A 21363-nucleotide genomic window follows, 5' to 3' on the forward strand; every position below is an offset into this window, starting at 1 on the left:
TGTATCAAAAATGATACAAACAAATACAGTATGCAACTTTGTATTTATTTAATTTTATATCACATATGTCAGGTTTTACAGGTTTAATATCACGCTTAACATTTGTTCTCAAACAGCGTGTCTGGCTGTATATATGAAAAAATATAGCTGCCTTCATATTTGGAGATTATTTGCATTAAAAAGTTATAGGCTACTGTATGCAGACTATAGCATTGTGTTTCATAAATCATGCAGGGGCACCTCAGAAAGCCCCAACATTACGTAACGATCACATTGCATGGATTGCAGTATCTTGGAGTGGCCTCTGGCTGTGATCTGAAGTATTGAATTATTGCGCGGCCATTTTTGAGTTGAGAAATTTGGAGCTCACTTGAATCAGCGTTGCTCGTCAACAAACACTAGAGCTGAAACGACGCGATAACGAACAGAAAACACAACAAACATGCGTCTTTACCAAACTACGCGGTTAAAACACATCTGCATTGGAAATGTAACGGTGTCTAGAGTTAAGGAACGTTACAAAACAGTGAGTGCTGTAGGTTCAAGATGTTTGTTGGGTCTGAAGTTTTCATGCACAGGTGTGTCTGGACCATGTTACCTGCAGAAGGTACAGACAGATATCTGGAATGGGTTGATTTATACAACAAACAGAGCTTATAACACATACAGGAAACATTTTATTCGTACCTTTTCATCAAAATACACATATGAAGACGCGTTCGGCCTGGCACGTGACAACCCCGAAAAGTTCTGGAGTGAAGCGGCAGATGGTATCACTTGGTTTGAACACTGGACTCAGACTCTGGATAATACGGATACAGTGTTTCCAAAATGGTAAGGACAGCCTATACACTAGGGGCCGTTGATATGTTGCCTTTTTGCGGTCAATAGTAACAGAATTTTAAGTGAAAGCAGGGGTCTGGGGCTGTTTTTAAAGGGATTCGCCAAAAAAAATGGTGTGAGGGGCAATGACCGTCTCAGTCACCATTCGCTTTCACTGTATGGAAGAATAAATGCAATGAAAGTGAATAGTGACTGAGCCTGTCAGTCCTTAGAATTCTGCAAAACAACTTCTTCTTGAGTTTCACTGAGGAGAGAGAGAGAGAGAGAGAGTCAAGGGTGAAGAGAGGAAGTCGGGAGTGTTTGTGAAATCATGAGGGGGCGTAAACGATGACAATACTTTAATATTTACAAGAAAAAAAATGATTTCATTTTAATCTTCTTTTTAACATGACGCGCCCACTTTTAAAAACGCGACGCAACGGAATAACGTCTGTCTGACGCATGCGTGTCTAGACCAATCAACAGCGCAGACAAAACGCATAGAGTGCTTCCCGTGTGTACGCCCACTTTTGTTTATAGATTATTTTGTTTCCTAATCTTAGTAACATTAAAGTGGTCAACTAATACATATTTAAGACAGACTTTTAATTTTTTTTTAAAATATATCATTTTAGCAGCTGCTGGGAGTTTGGGTTTATGGTGGGATAGACATTGAATAACTTAACTGAGAATGTGTGCAGTTCATTATGATTGTCATTGGTTCTAACATCTATTGATGTATATTTTGCATCTCAAATGCATTACAGCCATCTAGTGTCTTGGGGGGGTGAAAAGGCCTAATGTCCATGAATATAGAGTTCATTTGGGTCAAGTTCCTGAAGTAAAAATGCCGTTGATTTTCTCCATAAGGGGATTGATTTTGAACAGTAACTTCTACATCTTTAAAGACAGACATACTGTGAGTTACAAGGTTGTTACTCACTGGTATATACTTCTGTTGAATCTGTATTATTGCAACTTATTTTTTAAATAATCATGTTTAACAGTGGTATTCCTGGTGGAAAAACAACATTACATATTACCCATATTTATCGTTTAATTTATGTAATTCATAATACTAGTCATAATTACAGTCTTGTACTTTAGTCTTTTTGTCAGATTTTCAAATAGTTTTTTGCTTCAAATCAACATTTGTACATGTTTAAAATCCCTATATGAAATATACTTCTGGAACCAAGGTAGCTGGAAAATTGAATGGCCACTGTTGCACTTTATTGAAATTAATATTGATTAGTGCATGATGGTAAATGGAATTTTAATCATGTTGATTGATAACTTTAAAGGTACTTTAAACTGATAGTGATTACAACATGAGTATTACTTATAGTTCAAATATTCCTTTAAGAACATCTGTTTTCATTCCAGGTTTGTTGGAGGAAAGCTGAACATGTGTTATAATGCTGTCGATCGGCATGTGGGGGATGGAAGAGCCGATCAAGCAGCTGTCATTTATGACAGTCCGGTTACGGGCACTAAACAGGTCATCACATACAGAGAAGTGCAGGAGCAGGTAAAACTGATAATGCGTCACACTAGCAACATTTATTTGGCAGGCAAAAAAAATAATTGTTTTTTGTCAATAGTGTAGCAATGTATGAAGGTACAGTTTCTGTTGGTCAGAATTCACGACCAACTTGAACCCGTTGCAAAATCTGCATGGGGAATTTGTTGTGGACAAAATAAAGTCATTTCAATAGGAATTCACGAGATTGGGAATTGTGTGGATTCCTATTGCTAGGAAAATTTGCTAAGCAATGTTAAATGTCAAGAACCTTCTTCCTCTTCCAAAATGTTGGACCAGTTTGCATTCAGTGTCTGTTTTCTGTTGTTTTGATTAATATGACTCCAGTTTGTCCATAAAATTCAGCATCCACACCCCTGTTTGTAGGTGTCCAGGTTGGCGGGTGTCCTGGTGAGGCATGGTGTGAAGACGGGCGACCTGGTGGTGATCTATATGCCTATGGTTCCTCAGGCCATGTTCACCATGCTGGCATGTGCCCGTATTGGTGCCACCCACAGCCTCATATTTGGAGGATTTGCCTCCAAAGAGCTCTCCTTCCGCATCGACCATGCTAAGGTAAGCCATTGTTTTTTGTAATGAAAATTAATAACAAATAACAATTTTTGTAAATGCATATATCTGCTTAGGTTGCGAAATCCGCTTCCCCTCTTAAATCATTATTTCCCCCACAGCCCAAGTTGCTGGTGACAGCATCATTTGGCATCGAGCCGGGCAGAAGAGTAGAGTACATTCCCCTGGTTGAGAAAGCTCTGGAGCTCAGCAGTCACAAACCACACAAAGTCCTCATCTACAACCGTCCCAGCATGGTGAGCTCCCAGAAACCCCACAGCACTTGGACGCCAGTCTCATTCTCAAACTGGCACATTTTCTGCTGCCTATTAACTACTAAAAGAGAATATAATGCAGTCACAGAATAAAAATGCAAATGTGGTCCCCTTTCTTAAAGAGAGTACCTCTAAATTCGACCTTCACGTCCTCATTCTCAAGGAGGCTGGCACTTAACCAATATCAATCATTGTAGAAGGAAGTTAGTCATTTTTATAGCTGCAATAACATACCACTCAAGAAATTATTAGCAAATCAAATGTGCAAAGGTTTCAGCATTTCAACAAACTTGAGAGTCTTTTTCCTGTTTTAAAGTCTCTTAAATGAGTTTTCATATGTTGCTACATTTTAGAATCAGTATGTTGATTTCACAACGCAGGGAATTACTTAACCTTCATCCGGTGTTGTCATGGAAACTGTTAGCGAATAGCTTTTTGATTTTCCAGCGGTTTGGGATACTGGATGAATCCCGCATGGTTGGTGAAGATGAACACATCTTGGAAATATATGAGTTAAAATCATATGCGAGGGGAGAATTTGCCAGCCCCAGAAGAGCACACTCAGAGTGCACATTGTATTAGTTCTTAGAAGATTTCTACATGGCAGGATCTTATTTATGGACGATTTTAGAATATTCAGAACGACTTGATTGGCATTAAAACACATCTAAATGTCTGTTCGCACTGCCACAACAAATATCAAAACACACACTAATGCAACTAAACCCACCAAATATTGCATTTTGAGATTTGTTGGGGCAGTGAACCCCAACCCACTTACAAATGTAACTAATAAAATTAACATTAGTATGTATGTCATTAAAAAAAAAGTGTTTTCCTGAAAGAAAAATAGAAAAAAGAGAAAGTCATACAGCTTTGAAACAGCATCTGCGTGCATAAATCATGGCAGAACTATTCCATTTTTTTACATCTGCCTGGCAGTGTTGCTATTGTTAACTAAAACTAGGTGGTTGGTGAAGATGAACACATCTTGGAAATATATGAGTTAAAATCATATGCGAGGGGAGAATTTGCCAGCCCCAGAAGAGCACACTCAGAGTGCACATTGTATTAGTTCTTAGAAGATTTCTACATGGCAGGATCTTATTTATGGACGATTTTAGAATATTCAGGACGACTTGATTGGCATTAAAACACATCTAAATGTCTGTTCGCACTGCCACAACAAATATCAAAACACACACTAATGCAACTAAACCCACCAAATGTTGCATTTTGAGATTTGTTGGGGCAGTGAACCCCAACCCACTTACAAATGTAACTAATAAAATTAACATTAGTATGTATGTCATTTAAAAAAAAGTGTTTTCCTGAAAGAAAAATAGAAAAAAGAGAAAGTCATACAGCTTTGAAACAGCATCTGCGTGCATAAATCATGGCAGAACTATTCCATTTTTTACATCTGCCTGGCAGTGTTGCTATTGTTAACTAAAACTAGCACTAAAACATTTTTGTTAATTGAAAATATTAATATTAGACGAAACTATAAATATTAGATGAAATGTTAAATTTCTAAACAAAAAGGTAGAAATGTTACTAGTTACTAACTGAAATTAAAAATAAATCTGAAATGTAAAAATGTAATTATTAAAAAAAACAAAAACTAAAAAAATGGCAAAAGCACAACAGAATGACTATTGAAAACTGAAATTAAAACAATACATAGTAAACTAAAACCTAACTCAAAATATTAATAAAAACTATAAAAGTATGTAAATAATTCTAAAATAGCACTGCTGCCTTGACTGAGCAATTTGTTTTTTAAAGTGATAGTCATCTTTACTCACCTTCATGTAATCCAAACCTCTGACAAATTTGAAGAATGTTGGTAACCAAATCGTTTTAGATCCCATTGATTTTATTGTATTTTTGTCCATGTAATGGAAGCCATTGGGGAAAAAAAGCTGTGTGGTTACCAACATTCTTTAAAAGATCTTCATTTACGTTCCACAGAAGAAAGTAAGTCATACAGGTTTGGAACGACATGAGGGTGAGCAAATGACAACAGAATTAAAATTTTTGGAGTTTAATCTCTGATCATTCTGAAGGACATACATTCATCCTGTGCCTAACACTGTTGTTTTTCCCACAGGAAAAGGTGTCTATGTGTCCTGACCTGAGCTTGGACTGGGAGGAGGAGATGGCCACTGCCCGCCCTCACGACTGTGTGTCCGTCCCCGCTCATCATCCTCTGTACGTCCTGTACACCTCCGGCACTACTGGTACTCCTAAGGTAAATTCTTGGTTATGACGGAGCACAGCGATAAAGCACGGAGCAGAGGAAATGGATGAAATTGTTTGCTGTGGAGTAAATCCATTCTGTCAGGGGCTTTCTTTATTGCATATTGTTTTAGCTGTATGTAATCCAAACCTCTATGACAAATTTGAAGAATGTTGGTAACCAAATCGTTTTAGATCCCATTGATTTTATTGTATTTTTGTCCATGTAATGGAAGCCATTGGGGAAAAAAAGCTGTGTGGTTACCAACATTCTTTAAAAGATCTTCATTTACGTTCCACAGAAGAAAGTAAGTCATACAGGTTTGGAACGACATGAGGGTGAGCAAATGACAACAGAATTAAAATTTTTGGAGTTTAATCTCTGATCATTCTGAAGGACATACATTCATCCTGTGCCTAACACTGTTGTTTTTCCCACAGGAAAAGGTGTCTATGTGTCCTGACCTGAGCTTGGACTGGGAGGAGGAGATGGCCACTGCCCGCCCTCACGACTGTGTGTCCGTCCCCGCTCATCATCCTCTGTACGTCCTGTACACCTCCGGCACTACTGGTACTCCTAAGGTAAATTCTTGGTTATGACGGAGCACAGCGATAAAGCACGGAGCAGAGGAAATGGATGAAATTGTTTGCTGTGGAGTAAATCCATTCTGTCAGGGGCTTTCTTTATTGCATATTGTTTTAGCTGGAGATCGTGAGCAGTACGCCTTTATAAACTCTCTTTTGTATTCAAGATAAGAGGGAAGGTGCTCGTTTTAGTATGAAGGTTTTAGCCTGTGGCTGTGATGTTGCCTGATGCTCTAGGCTTTTCTCTAATAAAAAAGTAACAAAACGTATTATGGCACTGCCATACTGTATATTTGGCCATGTACCTTGAAGTACCATGCTAATAATATTTGGTTTGTTCATATTAAATTTAAATGATCCTATATTATTAAAACGTCAATAGGACGTTCCTAAATCATTTTAGGAAATGTCAAACAGAATTTACATACTTTTTTTTAAAACCATGTCTTTTCTTCTTCAATCAGAGGATGAACAAGAAGTTAAATACAGTAAAAATATATTTTTTTGACAAAATTTAACTATACTTGGTAATAAAAAGAGTTATGGTAGCACTTTATTTTACAGTCCTGTTCCACATGTACATACTATGTACTTGTTATTGTAATTACGGTAATATGGTAATAATTAGTGACTAACCATGAACCTACCTCTAAACCTAACCCATGCAATTACCTTATATTTCCCAGTACGTACACTGTAAGTACAGATAAGTGCACATACTGTAAAATAAAGTGCATTTCTAAACCAAATTTAAATACTAATTGGTTTGTTTTCAGATTACATTAAAATGATCCTGTATTATTAAAATGTCATCAATAGGTCATTTTAACTGACGAAGTCATTTTAGCCATTTTACATAAATTCTTTTTAACCGTGTATTTTCTTCTTCAGTGAAAAGATGAACAAATAAAATACAATAAAAATATAATTAAGAAAAATTGTGTTTTGAGACCATATAACCAAACTTATTATAAGTAATAATAATTAGTATATATTAAGTTTTCAGGGAACATGATTTTAAAATAATATTTGCGCTGTTTCTTAAAATTGATTGTTTGTTACAAGGGTGTCTGCTTACGGTTACACTTTATTTTAAGGTGTCCTTGTTACAATGTAATTATACATTTAAGTACTGAGTAATATTAATTAACTACATGTACTTACTATATGGTTAGGGGTAGGATTAGGGTTTGGCTTAGGGTTACTTGCATGTAATTATGCATGCATAATTGTTAATTTAATAGTAAGTACATGTAACGTGTAACAAGGACACCTTAAAATAAAGTGTTACCTTGCTTACTATAGGACACTGTTACAATAAGGCACTGTTAATGTACCAAAACAATAAACTCTTAATTTAAGGAATCATGTTTTGTCATTATGTGAATACTTGCTGATCAAATTCATTGAAAGAAACCCTCAAAGCGCCTCTCTTTGCTCTTCCTGCAAATTACCGTCATTATTTTAATGAGCAGTATTTTCGTCGCAGCTGGCTTGACTGGGTATTGTCAAGCTGCGGGTGGTTGCATTTTAAATATCCCATGTCAAGTTAAAAATGCCTCATAATCATTGCAGTATTCACAGTGTTACCAGCAAGATAATTGTGAATATAGTGTGAAACTTTGATCATCATATATCACCCACCCCTAATCTTTAACTTGTAATTGCGACATGATCCAGGCAAATGTCCAGGCTGCTAAGCCCCGCCCATTTTCACAGCCTATTAGCCATTCTGCTTGCTTGTTCTATTATGCTTCCACCCCTAAATAACATTTTATTTTGTCCGTTTAGTATTTTCCAAGAGGTGAACGGCACCTTGAAATTTACATTAGCATGCCTCAGGTGCTCTTCAGTCCCTAACAACTCACGTTTATGTGTATACTGACTGAAAAAGAGGCAAGACAAGAGAAGAGAATACATGGAGCACAGGAGGAAGTTACAAAGCCTGAAGGCAGAGCGAACAAAGCACAGCTCTCCACTGACACAGACTCCAGTCGGTATGAAATATCTGGCCCAAGGCAATGCTGCCCTGTACATAAACCTTTTGCTAATAACCTGTGCTCGCTCACACACACACGTCAGATTTATAGATCTAAGTGTGTTTGGCAAACACAGGATTTAATTACCTTCTTACAACTCAAAATGTGTCCCTCGGTATCAACCCTCAGCCTCATTTACTGACAGTAAATTTGATTTAATTTACTGACAGTAGGGACAGAATGAATTGTAATATGAATAATGGCGATTATTTAATTGTGCTTTGTTCATCTCATATACTTACACCTTGACCAAATTTTTTCATGCTGAACTTGGATGAATGCAATAAAATACATGTTTGTCCTGAATGCTGTGTAAACAAATATTGTGTAGAATGATTATTTACATGAATAATAAAAATATCAAATAAAATGAAGGCTAATTGTATTGCCCTAATATTAAAGTTGATTTTTGTTCTTTGTTTACTATACTTTTATTCACAGTATAATTTTATTTTATTTTTTTAAAGAAATTGAAAGTTTAATTAGGTATGGACAAATTAAATTAATCATAAATAACAGTAAAGATGTCTTTCAAAACTGTATTGTCCACTTTCCATTTATTATTTTTGTAAGCCAGCCATCTCAGTATAGCTGTTGATATGAATATTATGGAATAATTATGTATAAATTTTTTCGCTTTCACACTTAATAATGAATAAAAAGTTAAAGCACGGCTGCACCATGAAGAGACACTGAAAAATTCACATTTCGTGGCATTTCCACAGTTGCGTAAAACTTCCCTAATTTGAACGTTAAAGGGACAGTTCACCCAAAAATGAAAATGTGATGTTTATCTGCTTACACCTAGGGCATCCAAGATGTAGGTGCCTTTGTTTCTTCAGTAGAACACAAATTAAGATTTTTAAGTCAAACCGTTGCAGTCTGTCAGTCATATAATGGAAGTGAATAGAAATCACTGCTTTGAGAGTTAAAAATGCATACACAAAACCAAATTAAAGCTCATGACGATACATTGATGTGTAAAGACACGAAACGATCGGTCTGTGCAAGAAACTGAACAGTATTTACTTCTTCAGCCGGCGCCTGACTCGTCGTCTTCTTCTTGCTTTACGGTGGAACGCAGACTTACAAGTGCATTACCGCCACCTATCTCTCAAGTGGACCATTGACATTCCTAATTGAGATTGTAGATAGTGTCAATGGTCCACTTGAGAGATAGGTGGCGGTAATGGCTGTTGAACGCGCTCAGGATGCACTCTGGACAGTTCGGACAATGCAGTGAAAATCAGAGTTAAAAAACAATATAAATACTGTTCAGTTTCTTGCACAGACCGATCGTTTTGTGTCTTTACACATCAATGTGTCGTCACGAGCCGCAGGGTTTAATTTGGTTTTGTTTGTGTATGTTTTTGACTCTCAAAGCTGTGATTCCCATTCACATAGGGGATTAAAAAAGTGCATAATAATATCACAAAGGAATCACTATTTTTTTCTTTCCTGTTTTGCTCTCATCAGGGTGTCGTCAGAGATTCAGGAGGATATGCTGTGATGTTAAACTGGACCATGTCTAACATTTACGGACTAGCTCCTGGTGAGGTAGGTCATAATTTGTGATTTTTGTAAGGGGTCATGTCATGAGGAATTAAATTGTCCTTAATCTTTTGGAAAAAGAGGTTTGATGTACTGTGAAAACACTTTCTCCCCAGTCAAAAAAGTGTGTTTGGCAAATGGTTTGTTAAAATGCTGCATTAAATGGCATATAAAGAAGTAAACTGGGGAAAATTGTGTAGCACCTGCCGCTCTGCTTTCCTAACTGTAGGACTGTATTGTAGGCAATTTTTTCCAGGGGAAATCCAGTCAATTCAACAGGATTCCACATCTGAAATTTTGCAGGAGGGCGAAAGGGGGCAAGGGGTTAAAATTGGTCATGTGAATTTGCCACATTGACCGAAAGAAAACAAGGACTGTATTGTAGGCAATTTTTTTTCAACAGGATTCCACATCTGAAATTTTGCACGAGGGCGAAAGGGGGCAAGGGGTTAAAATTGGTCATGTGAATTTGCCACATTGACCGAAAGAAAACAGGGTTTGAAAGTGACTTCAGTGTGAGCTGTGCGTCATACTTTGCTACTCTGTTAGTAATAGACAATGGACCTTTTTGCATGCAAAATTCAGTTGAAATTTCACTAATTTGGTGGCACCTTTGGAAACAAGATGCTTGTTTCAAGTTCATTTTTAACACGTTTTTGAAAAGATGATTAAAAGATGGGGCAGCACAAACAACTTTGCATAAAAGATGTGTTAAAGATCTTTGTGTGAAAATAGAATGTTTACATTGTTGTCTTAAAGGATTATGGAAAAGAGCCATGTGAAAATGATTGAAAAATATTTTTCATCTCAAGTTCATTTTTAACACGTTTTTGATTGTTTTAGTCCAACCTTGTTTGACCCTGTCAAAATGTAATGCTGTTTTTGCAAAAAGACAGTTATTAAAAGATGGGGCAGCACAAACAACTTTGCATAAAAGATGTGTTAAAGATCTTTGTGTGAAAATAGAATGTTTACATTGTTGTCTTAAAGGATTATGGAAAAGAGCCATGTGAAAATGATTGAAAAATATTTTTCGAGTTCTTGGAATTCTGATTGCGTCAGGGTTGGAACAGCAGGGAAAAATAGTGATAAATGTATGGCATGACCCCCTGAAAAACTTTACACACTGTTTTGCACTGTTTAACCTACACATCTCTCTCTGTCAGGTCTGGTGGACTGCGTCTGACCTTGGCTGGGTGGTGGGCCACTCGTATATCTGCTACGGTCCACTTCTACATGGCAACACCACTGTGCTCTACGAGGTACGGGGCAAAAATGTGCGAGTGTGAAAGTGTTACAGCATTTGACCTATGGACCACCGGCTAACACTCAATTATCTGCTGTTGTGGTCTACCAGGTCCTGACGCTCATGCTGAACTGAGGTCTCCTAAGTCCGTACTGTGAATTTTTTCAGGCTCTAGCAGTCTTTTCTCTCAGGGATTGAATTTAAGGATGAATGACTCTCTCCAGCAAACTTCCTGAATCACTGGTTCAGTTTAACTTTGTTGTGCATTCAATTTGCTGTTGCTTTTCATTGTACTATTAACAGAGCCTCTCTCATAGTTTTAAACTGGTTCTCCTCACTGAGATCACAGCATGAATACTAAAATCATTTGCACTCGATGGGAGGCGATCAGAGTGTGTTTGGTTTCTTGTCAAGGTGAATTTTACATTGGCGTCACCTCTGCTGATTTGATGTGTTGTCTCGCTCCACAGGAGAAAATGGAAGATGCACAGAATTTATTAGTCTGCTGTAATGGAAGTTTGATTTCAACAGATCTCTCATACAATGTCAATATCCATAGCAGAAAGCTTTCAGTCTGTTTTAATTGATGTCTTTTGTAATTAATTATGCACATCCATGGTAGATTCAAGCCTATTAGTTTTATTCTATTTTATTCTGTCAGCATGCCAAACCCAATCTTATCTATTCAGCAGTGGTGTTCGCTAAGGAAAGGCTTTTAACTTTTTGATGCTAGTGAACCCAAATAAAATGATCCCGTTGCTTTGTAAAATATTTATACTATGTAAGAAAATTGTGTAATATTACAAAGACAGTAAGATTTTTAAAAGTTGGCATTTGTTTTCTTTATACAGGTCTAAAGCCAAAAGAAATAATTAAAGTAATATTTTGGAAATATATATCATTTGTTCACAATAATATTAATCATGTAAGGGAAAATGTACATCTAGCTGGTTGTTATCGCAAAATAAAACCTGACAAATGATCAGGACCCAGACGCAAAGCAAAACAAGTAAATAATTAGGCACAAAATATTAAGTTGAAATGATTTAATTAGCTCATGAAACTCCAAGTTTCCACAAAGAAAAATGGCTTCTAGCAAGCAGATTTGAGCCTAGACTAACTAACAAGTTCAAACAAGATGGATATTTAAGGGATTTGCACCACTTATTACGCAGCAAAACATACATATTTTGGCGGTGACATGCAATATTGATTTGAGCAGAAACCGTTTTAAAATCTTACCTGCTTGTTATCTTATAATTCTTTACGGTGTACAAAACAATCGTTCTAGCAACAAGCCGAACACTTGAACAATATTATTTTAGGCTTAATATTATTACTACCTCTACATTTCATTTGTTTTCATTTCATTTATTTATATAGCACAAATAAACACAACAGGAGTTGACCACAGTGCTTTACAGAATATAAAACTAAGATACAGATAAAGAAAGAAAGCAATAAGACATAAAAAATAAATAAAACATAATTAAGAATTGCTAAAAAGCTCGGGCCAGAAGATAAGACTTTAACTTCAATTTAAACTCATGCACAGTGCACAGGGATCTCAGATCAAAAGGAAGACTGTTCCAGAGCTTAGGTCCGACAACGGCAAATGCACGATCCCCTCTTGACTTCAGTCGTGTTCGAGGCTGAGCTAGAGAGTAATCTATTCTACCTCTGGTTTCATTTTAAACCAAATACAGTTGATAACTGCGATGCAAGATGATGGCAGCTGCATTTGAATGTGTGTCCGCAATGTGATAAAAGAAAGCACCCTGCCTCAAACACCTGGAGGAGTGATTGTTATACAGCGGTGCTATTGATGACGGTCATTATTGGGGAATAACTGACCTCAGAATGTTGCAAATGACCAATCAGAATATAGCATTTCAGAGAGTTGTGTAATAATCAAAGTACATATCACAATTACAAAGTTTGGTCCAGTGTAACACTTTTTCATTCTTTTTCGTTTTTTTCCCCCACAGGCTCCAATTTAAGAACTTCTGTACTAGCATGCTTCACCTATTATTGCTAATGCTTTTGTTTTACATCATTAATTCAACCTCTTGTCATTTTCCATAAAATGGAAGTTAATGGGGTCCAATGTTTTTTGGAAACCACCGTTCCTCATAGTGTCGTCTTTTGTGTTAAAAACGACAATCATACCAATTTGAAACGAAATGAGGATGAGTCAAAGATGACAGTGTTTCAGGATAAGATGATAGGATAGGTGGGCTTTTACTTTCTAAACAGCCGGTCATCATACTTTTTTTTTCTCCTGGTGGACTATAAAATAAGCAAAACAACAACAGCATAATATTGAGACTGGGCTGTTTTGACTTGGACCAGTAAGTAACCAACCAGATAACACTAACAATTACCAATGAGCTCTCTAGCAGTAAACCTAAACTGAAAAAAATTGTATGCTTGATTTACTTTGAAACACTTTTCACTCAGAAATGTCTAGTGAATTTCACAAGTAATTACAAAGAAACAACAAATAACACTTTGAATTAAACATGACATTTTTAAGTTGAAAGACTGAATAGTAATTTCTTGTGAAACGTACTCCATTAATCTTTGTTTTATAATATACAACTTTGAAAAATCTTTTTTCAGTGTAGCATTGGATCATTTATATTACATAAAAAGATGTGATTCAGTGGGGAAAACAAAACAAACATTAAATTCCTGCCAATTACTAATTGATGCAGACTTGCGACGGATGCAGATTCTTGTTTTGTACATTGTAAATCAAGTACAAACCTGTTTTCTTGTTTGATTAAACAATTATTCCTTGCCAGACATTGTTTTTTCCCTTCACTTTCCTTTTTTGGAACCCATCAGACGTAGACCTTATATTTTTGTTTCTATAACAACTCCTAAATGTCACAATAATTATGCGTTTTCTTCGTTCAAAGCTTGCCTAAGACATATCTAAGCCTTTCTCATAACTTTGAAATTGATTGGCCATTTTTTTCCTCACTGAAATACACAACAACACTGTTCTAGAAACAAGAGGAGAGATTCGTGTGTGATCCGTTTGATTTGTCCCCACTATAAATGAAAACATTGCTTAGTTTTGAGAGCATTCTCTCTGAGAAGCATGGCAGAAACATGAATATTTGAACAGCTCATTGTTGTGTAATGCTACTTGAGTGTGCAATCGCTCTGCAACAGTATTATTCTGTTTCTTTGCCATACGTTTGGCCCATCTGCCACCCAGGCACCTTTCCAAGTCACTCTCCACTTCAAACACATCCTTGATTTAATATTCACTTCCCCACCACTGCAAATGCCCATGCTGATCCAGTCTGACACCTGTACACTTCCAAAATGTTGGAAAAATTGTTATATTTGCAACAAAGGTTTGCACAAAATATTGAACTTTAGCATCTTCTGTAGGGAAATAAAATGCTGCGACTTCCTCTAGGACATTTTTCCAAAAACTCTTCTCATTTTGTTAGATACATTTTTTTTAAACATTGCATAATATTCATTAATCCTAATATTAATCCATTTTTCTTTGTTTTTTTTAGATATTGGTCTATCATTTATGCATTCAGATGCTATAAGCAGTTGCTGTTTCCACAGGGCAAACCTGTGGGGACTCCGGACCCTGGGGCCTTTTTCCGTGTGATGTCTGAGCATGGGACAGCCTCCATGTTTACCGCACCCACTGCTATCAGAGCCATTCGCCAACAAGACCCTCAGGCAGAACACGGCAAACAGTATCCGCTCAGCAGGTAACCACAAATCTGTACCTGTTCGCATAATAGCTAACAACATGTAACATATGCAGCAAAACATCTATAAAAAGTGTATTTTATTTTTCTGTCAGTGGTGACTACACAGGCATCACCTACATTTTTGTCACCTCTTTGTGTATATAAATGCATGTGGCCAAATGTTTGGAATAATTAAGATTTTTTGTTTTAATGTTTTGAAGAAGGTTCTTATGGCCACCAAGGCTACATTTATTTGATCAAAAATACAGTAAAAGCAGTAATATTGTGAAATATTATTACAATTTATAATAGCTTTTTTTTATTTGAATATATTTTAAAATGTAATTTATTCTGATGATGGCCAAGCTGAATTTTCAGTATCATTACTCCAGTCTTCAGTGTCACATGATCCTTCAGAAATCATTCTAATATGCTGATTTGCTGCTCAAGAAACATTTCTTATTTTTTCTTTTAAAAAACATTAAGCAAATCTTAATTATTCAAGCTTTTGGCCGCCAGTGAATATACTGTACAGTGGTCCCAAAAATATACTGGACACTTCAGTCACCCTAAAGAATATCTGAATGCCATTGCATTAGCTAATATCAAGTGGCAAATAATGCTGCTTTCTTCAGACCTAACTTTTCTGAACCACTTTTTCTAATTATTTTAACAAATTTGACAACAAGAAAGTATCCTAAGACTTTTTGTCTTCATTTTGAACATTATCTGTATTGCTTCATATTTTGCAACCTAACAAACCTCATTTTGTGAAATATTTCCTTTGAAAAGTGTTATTGTGCTATGTCTTGGCAATAAATGCTATGTGTTTTATTACATAATGCAACATTTTGTGTGTTGTAATTGTGGCCGATGTGTCTAAATACTTTGGGACCACTCTATAAATAAATATCAGTCTTGGTGCAGTTTTTTGTTTTTATCGAGTAAAAGTGTACAGTATTATACATTACTGTTGCGTTGTTTGTCTGGTTATATTTCAAAAAGTAGTGAATTATTTATTGGACACCAGGCTATTAGTCTGAATATTTTCTTTCCCATACAAAAGTCAGGCTTCTTTATTAGCTGATTGGGTGAGATCTCAAATGGACATGAATTGGCAACAAATGGCTATTAATGTTAAAGGGGTCATATGATGCTATTTTAAAGATCATTATTTGGTGTATTTGGTGTAACAGAATATGTTGACATTCTTTAATGTTCAAAAAACACATTCTTTTTCAAATACTGTACATTATTGTAGTTCCTCTGTGCCCCGCCTCTCTCAAACGCATCGTTTTTTAACAAAGCTCCTCCTTCCGACAAGCGCAGTCTGCTCTGATTGGCCAGCTGACCCAGTGCATTGTGATTGGCCGAACACCACAAGCACGCGTCGGAAATGTAACGCCCCTTACCATAATCACGAGCTTCAGCTTTCAACATAATGTAAAACAGTAAATAATGTCCTTAGTTTTACCATCAGTTCAAACCCGAAAGTGGAGCAGAGTCGCGTGACAGACACAGTGATGATGCTCGTATGTATTTGCAGTACACAAGCCACGATTAAGAAAGCTGACTCCACTGTGATGTGACCCTGTCTCTCTCTCTCACACACACACACACGATGCGATACTCTACACGGCGCAAAACTCCACATTTGAACAGTCAATAGCAAATACTTAAACTATTAAGAAAACATACTTACAGTAGCTGATTCAGAATAAGCACCAGATTGTCACCTCTTCTAGGTTCACAAAACTGTCGTCCATAAAATGCGTTGCACAAATTCAAACATCTAGGTTGTGTTGTTCTGTTGTAAATAAATCTTAACCAATGATTCCTCATTGCATCTACTTCCAGAAGGCCAAATAAAGTGCTTTTGCTTTCGCACAGAAACACACAGCGTCTCCCTGACATGGCTGCATCAACACTACTGCGGTTCCTGAAACCACGACTTCTTTCTTTGCGTGAACATTTGGGCGGCATTATGCAAATATTTCCACATAGTGAGGTAGATATGTGGGGGTGTGTTTGAATGAGACGTTTTAGCCCAGTCTGGATCAGCCTTCTCTTTTAGATAGAATAAATCCTTTGAGTTTTGTAACTCTGCAGATCTTATACATGCACAAATAGCTACATAACACACTAAAGAAAAGGAAAAATAAGTTACAGTGTTTAATATGGAAAGCATTAGGGATGCAACGAATGTTCGGTAACCGAAAATATTCGGTCGAAAATAACAAATAAAGCTCTTTCGTTGTTTGGCCGAATAAGCGAAAAGACCGAATAAACTGTACCGAAAAATGACGTGATGCGATCATATAGCAACCAGCGTAGAGTGAGAGACGCAATGCAACAAACATGTCAGCAGTGTGGAAGCATTTAAAACTGTCCGAGAAAGATGCAAAAACCATTACAATCACACAGCGAGAGACTGTTTAGTGCTGCATCACATGTCTTCGATGAGAAGAGGAAGGGGTGATTGTTGCTGGTTACTGTATGATGATTGAAATCGCAAAATGGCCTTAAACAATTAGTAAATAAACTGCAGAACCTCATGTTTTCTAAAACACGCACACATTGCACGTATTCTGACAGCGCTGCACGAGCTCGCTGCGGTTCTGCTTGTTAACCATTGTTCAAAGTCCAAAGCGTGAGGATAATATACGCTAAAACGGTGTTAATCGTCAGTTGCTCAGTCATATTTTTATGATTTTTTACAAGGCACGTGAGAATGCGATACATGCGACTCATTTATAAATCTGCTGTCAACAAAAAGAAGCGCTGAGGTCTTCCTGTGCGTTTGCGCCAAAAGAAAAGTTGAGGAAAAAGCAAGAACTCCATCAACATTCATAAATGTTAGTATTGTAATTTTACTGTTGTTCTGTAAAATAAAATAAAAAGTAAGAATAATAATGATAATAATAATTTCAACAGCTTGGTTAATACATTTATTATAACATAGTGGTCAAATTGGGATCTGTAATATTTTCTAATGTTTTAAAAGAAGTCTCTTCTGCTCAGCAAGGCTGCTTTTATTTGTACAGTAAAAAATACATGCCTGATTCAAGAAGGGGGTCTGATGGCCAAAAAAAAACTTCTTAATTTTAAGTTAAATTATGCTTTGTTGGTATAATGTCTGCTAGAATGTAAAACAATTTTCAGTGTTAAATATTTTTAAATTGTTGTTTTGTAATAGATTTTTTCTTTGAAAAGCAAGACAAAACAGTAAAAAGCACATTTTGGGTATTTCATTTGTGCAATGGTGAAAAAAATTGGCAAAATACATGCGGGAAAAAACTCAAAAAAACGTGTTCTGTATTCTGCTTTCGGCCCAGTGTTTCATTTTGTTTGGTTTCGGCTTCGGCCAAGAATTTTCAATAGAATTTTAACTGAGATTTGTTATAGCACTTGCACATCTTTGCTCTCTTGTTGATTTTGATTGCTTCCATTGTTCTCGTTTGCAAGTCGCTTTAGATAAAAGTGTCTGCTAAATGACTAGATGTAATATAAATGTAAATGAAATATAGCCATGAATATATATTATCTGCCTTTGAAAACAATTTTACCAGCATAGCGGACCCAGCTAGATCAGAAAATACTATAGCATTCTCATTAATGTCCAATCATAGCATAATAGGGATTGTCATTTACTACATGGTGCTCGTTTACATTTTTTAAGACCTCGTGAATATTTATGCTGCATAAAAATCACTAGTTTTTTCGCACTTATGCAAATCATAGTAGCAATTATGAAGTTCTATTTTTTTTTTTACTAGACAAATAAATACTCGGGCATTATTTCCTTTGAAATTGGCTTTATTTTGCTCTGGCTCAATCTGCTATTATTATGCTATGCATCTTTCAAATGACCCTTAATGAATATATAACCCACTTTTTTTCTATTATTATTATTATTATTATGTTTTTACTTAAAAGACACAAGTACAAAAGACATTTGCAAATATTAAACAGAAGAAAGGGCAATTTAGCTCGACCCAAAGGAGCCATGCAGTGCGTGACTTTCACACAAAAGCACAGGCTCTCAGTCCAGGAGTGTCTCGCGCATCTGCACCATAACCTACGGCTCTCAGTGTGGGTTTAAATGCGTGCCAGATGGCACGACTCCACTCAATATAATTTTCCAGCTCAGAGATTCAGCAGCGACATCAGGATCTGCTCCCTCGCCAAGATCATAAGTGTTAGACTAGTTTAAGTGTTTATGTAGTTAATAAAACCTTACTTGTATCACACTTGACGTGTTCATTGTTTACTCATAACCGGAGTCAATAATCATGCAGATTTACGTTACAAACTTATAAAAAACTCAAAAAACCGTGTTCTGTATTCTGCTTTCGGCCCAGTGTTTCATTTTGTTTGGTTTCGGCTTCGGCCAAGAATTTTCAATAGAATTTTAACTGAGATTTGTTATAGCACTTGCACATCTTTGCTCTCTTGTTGATTTTGATTGCTTCCATTGTTCTCGTTTGCAAGTCGCTTTAGATAAAAGTGTCTGCTAAATGACTAAATGTAATGTAAATGTAAATTAAATATAGCCATGAATATATATTATCTGCCTTTGAAAACAATTTTACCAGCATAGCGGACCCAGCTAGATCAGAAAATACTATAGCATTCTCATTAATGTCCAATCATAGCATAATAGGGATTGTCATTTACTAGATGGTGCTTGTTTACATTTTTTAAGACCTCGTGAATATTTATGCTGCATAAAAATCACTAGTTTTTTCGCACTTATGCAAATCATAGTAGCAATTATGAAGTTCTATTTTTTTTTTTACTAGACAAATAAATACTCGGGCATTATTTCCTTTGAAATTGGCTTTATTTTGCTCTGGCTCAATCTGCTATTATTATGCTATGCATCTTTCAAATGACCCTTAATGAATATATAACCCACTTTTTTTCTATTATTATTATTATTATTATGTTTTTACTTAAAAGACACAAGTACAAAAGACATTTGCAAATATTAAACAGAAGAAAGGGCAATTTAGCTCGACCCAAAGGAGCCATGCAGTGCGTGACTTTCACACAAAAGCACAGGCTCTCAGTCCAGGAGTGTCTCGCGCATCTGCACCATAACCTACGGCTCTCAGTGTGGGTTTAAATGCGTGCCAGATGGCACGACTCCACTCAATATAATTTTCCAGCTCAGAGATTCAGCAGCGACATCAGGATCTGCTCCCTCGCCAAGATCATAAGACCGATGTTAAAGCACACCTGCAGAAGGTCGCTGCATTAGATATGCACACCTGGATTCCTGAATACATCCGTGGATTTGTAAACACAAACACTGTTGCAAACGGATGTCTTTATTGCAAATGCAGAAGTTGTAGCGCAACCTTTTTGCCCAAGTACACTTTCACACAATATAGTGAATTATCCTGTCTTGATAACCATCAGTGCCTCTTTTTCATGAGTTAGTTAATGAATAAATTAAAGTTAAATTCTCTGAATAATTTTGATAATGGCCTACATTAGAAATGCAAGAAATATATTTCATTATGAGGCCTTTTTAAATTATTATTATTATTTTTAATGATAACATTAGTCATTTTAACATTTTGAATTTAATGCAAAGACAGTCTGAAAATAAATCAACTTTCCGGCTTAGCTTGTGCTTGTCAAGCTACCAAATCAATCGAATCGCTCACTATTCATAGCATTAGCATTTCAAACATGCCTCAATGATGAAAAGATGTTTTGACTGTCCTTTGCTCCCTTGTGAGTGTCTCTACGGTATTACAGGGGTAGTTTACTGTAAGCTTGAGCAGATGAAAGGATTTATGTGATGTGGTCACCCCGCTACGTTGTAATCCATTTCTTGTTTGAGGAATGTGGGCAGTTTGATGACAGGAACAGTGAATCCTCACCTTTACACCTGCTGTGCTTCTTCCAATCACTGCTTGTCAGTGCTTCTTGTTTCCTTACTACAAGAATGAGTTCAGTAAATATTTAATGCACACCTGCATTTCTTTGCTAGTATTTAGGGACACATGAGGCTGCTCTGAAGTTTACAGACTTTCTAAGAGCTGTTATTTTTCTTTCGGCAGGCTGAGAAACTTGTTTGTTGCTGGAGAACGCTGTGATATAGAGACCCTCCAATGGGCCAAGAGGAGTTTTGGAGTTCCAGTGATGGATCACTGGTGGCAAACTGGTGAGTCACTGCCTTGGAGTTACGCTCTGGTTCATTCCTATTGCCTGCTTCTTAATACTTGTCTTTTAAGGCATTGTTCACACTGATTTCAGATCTGTTTTTCAGATTCAGTCTTTAGGGCTAATTGTTCACTGTCATTTGATTTATATGTCTATATCGGTTGCCATACACCAAGAAATGTTTTTTCTGTAACAGCTGTTAGCTGTCATTGTGAGAAGAGAGGACTCTACATGTCAAGCCCATTTGAATTGGTTTTCAAATCACATATGGTAGGGATGCACCGAAATGAAAATTCTTGGCCAAAGCCGAAACCGAACAGAATTAAACACTGGGCCGAAGGCCGAATACTGAACACGGTTTTTCAAGTTTTTTCCCGCATGTATTTAGCCAATTTCTTTTTCACCATTGCATAAATTAAAAAGCCAAAATGTGCTTTTTACTGTTTTGTCTTGCTTTTCAAAGAAAACAAATCAATTAAAAAATATTTAACACTGAACATTTTTTACATTCTAGCAGACATTATACCAACAAAGCACAGTTTAACTTAATAAGTTAGTAAAATAATAATTTTGGCCATCAGACCCCGTTCTTGGAGGGGGGGTC

At 36.4% G+C, this 21363-nt stretch overlaps 1 protein-coding gene across 1 annotated transcript in view; it reads left to right on the forward strand.

Annotated features, from left to right (window-relative positions):
• Positions 1–99: 99 nt before the first annotated feature.
• Positions 100–21363, forward strand: part of LOC107560301 (acyl-CoA synthetase short-chain family member 3, mitochondrial-like) — a gene marked incomplete at its 3' end in the record, with an annotated part of 38228 nt that continues 16964 nt past the window's right edge. The window contains exons 1-9 of the mRNA XM_016244440.1: positions 100–834; positions 2209–2353; positions 2732–2920; positions 3037–3171; positions 5303–5443; positions 9531–9611; positions 10772–10867; positions 14449–14600; positions 20657–20760. Of these exons, the coding sequence (XP_016099926.1) occupies positions 443–834; positions 2209–2353; positions 2732–2920; positions 3037–3171; positions 5303–5443; positions 9531–9611; positions 10772–10867; positions 14449–14600; positions 20657–20760 (1435 nt within the window). The remainder of the gene's footprint in view (positions 835–2208; positions 2354–2731; positions 2921–3036; positions 3172–5302; positions 5444–9530; positions 9612–10771; positions 10868–14448; positions 14601–20656; positions 20761–21363) is intronic.

Source organism: Sinocyclocheilus grahami, unplaced genomic scaffold (assembly GCF_001515645.1).
Source record: "Sinocyclocheilus grahami isolate Dianchi unplaced genomic scaffold, SAMN03320097.WGS_v1.1 scaffold719.1, whole genome shotgun sequence".
In the NCBI taxonomy this organism is placed as follows: domain Eukaryota; kingdom Metazoa; phylum Chordata; class Actinopteri; order Cypriniformes; family Cyprinidae; genus Sinocyclocheilus; species Sinocyclocheilus grahami.